Source organism: Anarhichas minor, unplaced genomic scaffold (genome assembly GCF_050575085.1).
Source record: "Anarhichas minor isolate MPS153535 unplaced genomic scaffold, ASM5057508v1 ptg000031l, whole genome shotgun sequence".
NCBI classification, from domain to species: domain Eukaryota; kingdom Metazoa; phylum Chordata; class Actinopteri; order Perciformes; family Anarhichadidae; genus Anarhichas; species Anarhichas minor.
This window is the reverse complement of record NW_027466477.1, coordinates 2604776-2611158: the sequence shown is the minus strand read 5'-3', so window position 1 is coordinate 2611158 and position 6383 is coordinate 2604776. Positions and strand designations below refer to the sequence as shown.

Below are 6383 nucleotides of genomic sequence, written 5' to 3'. Positions count from 1 at the left end.
TTAAAACATCACCTCCTCACAGCTCCCGTAATCGCTCTCCACCATGCTGGAGCCTTCGTAGCTGCGCGGGTTCGGGTTCGGCCCCGGCGGTCTGGTTTGAGGCTGGGCGGTGTTCGGCGATGGTGCTGGCGGCGGCGGCGGGCCGGCCTGCTCCGCGTACGACGGCATGGCCACGCTCAGACGCATGCTGAGCCTCTTGTAGCCCCCCGACACGTTGTCCATGCTGCGGGCGTGCTGGGTGGGGTAGTAGCTGATGGCGGTGTACTCGTTGGGGCACTGGGAGCTGGGCAGAGGGAGCCCGTCGGGGCCCAGGAAGTCGTCCAGGTTCTGGTTGCTGTAGCAGGGCGGCAGGGGGGCGCGGCGGTCGCAGCGATCCAGCGGGAACGGGAAGCCGCCGAATCGAGAGTTCCTGCGGGAGTCCGTGGTGGAGGACGGGGTGTAGGTGTCCTCTACGATGTCAAACTGGGGGAAGTCCTGGACCACCGGGCGGCCGTAGTAGTCCGGGTCTGCTGGATAGACTGAGGAGAGAGGACAGATCCACTACTTCACATGTTCATGTAACATGTCAAACATTTGTCTGTTTCAGCCTCTCAAATGTGAGAATTAGCCGATTTATGTCTCTGTAAATTGAGCCGATTTGAAGACATCACATTGGAATCTGTGAAATTATTAACTTTTTTATTTTATAGACAGTGATTTATTTGCCAAATTGGACATTTAAAATAATTGCTCGCTGGAAGGAAGCTTTCACTAATTCATCAAAATCCAGTACTTGCAGGCAAGATGTAATGGAACCCGACCAATCCTGGATAATTGAGGCCAATGTATATGTTTATATCTGACACTTCATATTATATACCTGCAGTAACAATATCTTCCGGTATATATCGGCCTGGTCGACCCATTGATCCAGCTCTGATTCTAAACTCGCGCTTGCTTTGCACGACCTCATAATCTACATAATGTAAAGACAGAACAGAAACTGGCATCCACAGCCATCGGGGTGAGAAGTTTACCAGTGAGTCGTGACTAGTTGCCACACAGAGATCAGCTCTCAGACCGAACAAACAACTCTAATCAGTGTTGTCACTGCGCGATTAATGCTGGTAAACAGCGGGACAGCTGCTGCTGTGCAGGAGGGATTTTAGCAAAGCTTTTTGAGTATTTGCATATTAAATACCTCCACTGAAGTTGCGTGGGTTTCATTAGTGGAACAGGAGGAGGGCATATCTCCGAAAGTCACCACATGTACTTTAATATTTAGACCAAATGACTGATCCTGAAGTCCAATGATCCAACAGATTTAACATTAAGACAATTCAAAGGCAGCCTTGATAAAAAAAAGCTCTTCTGGCTTTTTGTACGTCCTCGTGTGAGCTCGACAAACTTCATCATTTAAATATTTCCCTGAAACTAATCTCAAGCTGAGTCCCCAACCTTGAAATACTTCTCTTGTCCTTTTATGATGTGCTAACAAGATGTTACGCCCAGTAGACTTTTTACATCTTTCAACAGCAGGAGTGTGCTGCAGGTGAACGCTGTCTTTATTCTGAGGACCCGGCGTGTTTACGGCCTTCATACTTCAGTTATTCTGCCGATCAGAGAGTTCTCTGAACACGCAGCGTTCTTCCTGATGTGTTGGATGATTTGTAATTCAGCTTTGTTCAATGTGGGGAAGCAGTAAACATGCTGGTTACACACACCTGCATGCATTGATGGACATAAACCCAGTTATTCTCAAAGTGACTGTGACACACGTCGTCCTTTAGAACGTTTAGATGATTAATAATTGATCAGCAGCTCTGATAAAAAGCGAGTAATGGTTGTAATGTTTGCCTTGCTCTACCGATTCTCTGCTTTATATGAATGTAAATTAAATCTCTTTGGGGTTTGAACATTTGATTGTACAAAAAAAACCAAACAATATGAAGAAATTGTTGTCGACGTTTTCAAATTTCACAAACAAAAGTGTTTTGATGAAGTTTCATTACGCTTTAGATGTTGATTAAAGAACACTTGACATCAAAAGTCTCTGCTTTGAACAAGTTTGAGACACAACTGACAAAAGTAGTGAAGGGAAGAGAGGCACAACGAATAGATGAGAGGAAGAGGAGGAGGAGGGCAAAGTGAGACAGGGAGAAAGAGATTAGAGCGTCTGCATGATGAAGAGGATGCTTAAAGAGATGAAGAAGTGACGCCATCTTTACATCTGAAGACTTAACAGACATCAGAGGAGTTCAGCTCGTGTTGTTTCCACAGTTCAATAAATAGTTAAGAACAAGCACAGAGGACTAATGCTGTCATCATTCCCTATCCCCAACTCTATATCCTTAATATTATTTATATACGGCAAACTTCATCAACATCTACCTTCCTAAAAGAGCTAGTTGTTGACAACTCTGACAATAAACCTACCGGTGCATATCTACTTCATCAGTTGTTATCGCCGCCACTTCTAAAGCTTCAGACGTTCACGTTGTGAAAGGGAAATGGTGGCAGTTTTTTGGGGACATTTTGTGCCTGTGTTTGACAGTGATAGTGGAGGCAGACGGGACATGTGGGGGAGAGAAGGAGAGTCAGCAAGCAGTCGCAGTTTTTAACAATAATAATAGTAATAAACTAAAGAACTAATTAAAACATGCAAATACTGCACGATAAAACCAAGCAATGAAAGAAAGGCACAAGGAAAAGATTTAAAAAGGAAGAGCGACTGTTAAAGTGATGTGGTCCCAAACCATTAAGAGCAAACGAGCAAAATAACTTTAAAACAGATCCTGAAGGACACTAACAGCCTGCAGCCGAGTTAAAACTGGGCTGATCTGCACTTACAGTCCTTCACGTTTTGAATTGAAACAACACAACTTGTTTAGGTTCAGGCAACTAAACTACTTGAATAGATTTAGGGAAAGATTGTGGTTTAGGTTAAAATAAGTATGTTTGTTCAGTAACTTAAGTTAAGTACATTATTCAGCCCAGGTAGCATACTTCAGTTAAAATAAGCCTACACTTATTGTTAATATTATTGTTGTTGTTGTTGTTGTTATTATTATCAGTTACAATGATCCTTAAAAGAATGAGAACACGTTAAATAACTAAAGCTTGTTATTCTACAGGTTAAATCAACTACTAAATAAAAAAATAACTTCAGCTGTGAGCTTTTAATATTAATGTCTTATGATTGTTAATCAATATATATATTAGTGAGATAAGAACGGCTCCCATCTGCACCTTAACTCACACTCTCACTTCTGTAGATAAACAAACGTTCACGGTATGACAGCGCTCTGTTTTAATACGGCGGTGTTGTCTTGTATTCGTATCGTGATCGTCCGTGTGAACAGATGATAACTTCACGTATCTATGAGTCCGATAACATCTGATAACATTTGAAGCGGTTGCATCTTTGTCTGCAGTTTTCTGTGGGTTTTATCCATCATGAGACAGGAAGTGAACGCTTAACCGAATGATTTCAGTGACTACATTTACTAAAGAAAGTCTTGCACACTTTGCACACTTCAATTCATTTACTGAAGAACAAAAGAACAAGAGCCGTTCTTTTTCTAAAGCTGCAGAGAGCAGAGCACCGAGTCTCGGCTCACCACTGCAGGCGGCAACATTCATAACAAATGGCAGACTTACTTTGTTCACTTAAGCATTTTTCACAAACTGAGTTCATATAAATAAGAACATAAATCCCTGAGAAGTAATTTAAGGCCTCATGAAATGTGATAAATAGTCTACGATGCAAACATATCGTTTGTGTTTGTAAAGGTCTTTTTGTATTTTACCTGCAGAGTGATGAATGTTTGCAGTTGTCAACATTCACCACAGTCTGAGGTATTTCTCTTTAAGGTTCTGTCCCTACACATCTGGTATTCAAGCCGCCTCGGAGAGAAAGGACTTCAAGAAAATCCTGATGTGTTGAAGAAATTCCACTTCACCGTGAAGACTTGTTGCTGCAAATAACTGAAACATTCACGAGAGAACGACCTCAGTCAGCAGAAATCTGACTATTACAGCATCAGTGACGCTTTATCAAAAGGATATAGAGAATAAATATGTTGGTGAACAACATTCATCTGCCTGCACATACTTAACAAGTATTCAAGTAGTATAATAAAAAGCTCGGATGATGAAGAATCCTGCAAATAAACTGAGGCGTGATATGAAAAGTAAAATCTTTTCTATTTTAGGACAAAACCAAATCAAACGATCTCTTTTCTCTTTCTCGCTCCAGCATCCGTCTCATGAATCGCTTCAGTTTGATGCAGCTCTGTGATTGGATGATTCATCACCAATCCAATGATACTGATGGTGACAGGTCATTATTCAATATATTAAACTAAAACACCACCTTTACTCCAGAACTTTTAACCGGTTTTGAGCATCGCAGACACACGGAACATGTCAGCTGTAGTCGAGGGCCTTGAGGGGTTTTTTGATTTAGTATCGGGGTCGCGAGGAGAAACCCAAAAAGAGAAACGTAGAGGATTCCCTTTAACCACGGGACAGATACCGACTACAGGAACGAGTCCTTTATCCTCCGATAAGGTCGAGCAGATGAACGACCTGTCAGGGAAGCATCGCCCGGGGAGCGACGGCATGACGAACGCCTCATCTGCCCCTTTTCATCTTCGTCTCCACAACATAGCAGCACAGCATATTGATCCCTGACATAAATATATATCTATATGCTGCACATAACAGGAGAGAGAGAGAGGTAGGGAGAGAGAGACAGAGAGAGAGAGAGAGACATGGAGTGAGTGTGATGGAAGGAAGGAGGAGGAGACGAATGGACCAGAGGGAGATAATGAAGAGGGAACAAGGAGGAAGATGATGAGGATGAAGGAGGGATAGAATGAGAGAAGAAGAGGGTGAACAACATTGAGACAGGGCAGCAGGGAGACCATGTTCTTTTATTCTTATCCTCAAACCGTCTTCACTTTCTTTTGTACAAGCGTTCCAAAGTTGGACTCTAAAAACGGTCCTAATTCTCTCTCTTTAACATATCTAATGATACCTGTCCACAGGTGTTTGTTCGACTGAAGCTAGAAAAAAGGTGTGAGAGAAACATACTGTAAAAGAAGAGATGGGGGAGTGAGAGTAAGAAACTCAAAGGATGGGAGGGAGACAAAACAAAAGGAGGAACAGGAAAGAGATGGAGAGACAGAGAGCGAGACAGAGCAAAGAGGATGGTCAATACGGGAGGGTATTACAGAATATAGAAGGAGACCAGCATAGAATATATCTATAGATATATATGTAGATATATATTCATATATATGGGACAGAGAGAGGGAATCAATCGCAGAGAGAGAGAGAAAGTGGAGAGTAAAAACATGCTGCAATGAAACAGGAATCTCTTTGTTATTTCCTGATGTTATGGCGTCTAATCGGCCTCGTCAATGAATGTTTCATCTTCCAGAGTTTAGTCAGCGTCGTGTGTTGACGGCTCTACAGGCAGTCCTCTGCCTCTCCCATGATGCACCACTCCGCCCTGACAAGTCGACACTCGTTCACAATTACCTTGGTTGAGTCGTTCAGCCAGTGTGGCGTTGCAGCATCGCACAGAATGTTTACAGTTTACAGTTTACTACCGTTTGTTTGTCTGTTTTTCCCTTTTGAGATTGTCCAGTACGTTCACGCTTTTATTTACAGTGAAATATTAACTATAACTTTAACCAATACTGGAGCTTTGAGGCAAGATATTTAAAGCGATGTTGAGCGTTTTAAAACGACACCCAATCTTTGACTAAGATCCTCTTCCTTTCAGAGAATTGTGAGCGCGATATGTTCTGAATGGGACATTTAAAAATCCTCCTAAATTCACACACAAATACCTTCGTAGTCCATGTTCCAGTGGTTCTTCCTGATGGAGTCGTTGTCGGAGCTGGACGGTGGCCTGTCGAGGAGGTTCGGGGCAACGCTGCACACCACCGGCCCCTGCATCTTTGCATAGGAAACCCCGCCTCCCGACGAGACGATCTGGCTGCGAGGGCGAAGCGACCTGAACGGCGTGTGGTCGAGGTCGTTGATGGAGCTCATCTCTATGGGGACGTCTTCATGGTTGTTGGGTTTCAGGCTCTTGGTCAGACTGGGCTGGAAGTAGCTGAGGGTGTGAAGAGTAGTGTTTCACTTTTAGTCCAATATTAAGAGTTATTACACGTATGATGAGTGCTGCTATCATCGGTTGGGTTTGAGCTGCTGCTGCTGTTCATCCTTTAACCATCTAAGTGGCCAACAATCGGTTAATCCAGCTGTATACATTTAGTAAAATAAGTAAACTAAAATAGAAAAAGTGAACTACAACAACAAGAGTAAAATAAAGTGTATAAGAAGTTATAATAACACCACAGCCTAATAGAAATATAACTTGACTTCAG

The 6383-nt window shown here is 42.8% G+C and overlaps 1 protein-coding gene across 1 annotated transcript in view; it reads right to left on the bottom strand.

Moving 5' to 3' along the window:
- The window catches only part of fat2 (FAT atypical cadherin 2), a 68752-nt gene continuing 62369 nt past the window's right edge, over positions 1 to 6383 (bottom strand). The window contains exons 27-28 of the mRNA XM_076105168.1: positions 5841 to 6109; positions 1 to 518 (exon numbers count right to left, since the gene is read on the bottom strand). Of these exons, the coding sequence (XP_075961283.1) occupies positions 1 to 518; positions 5841 to 6109 (787 nt within the window). The remainder of the gene's footprint in view (positions 519 to 5840; positions 6110 to 6383) is intronic.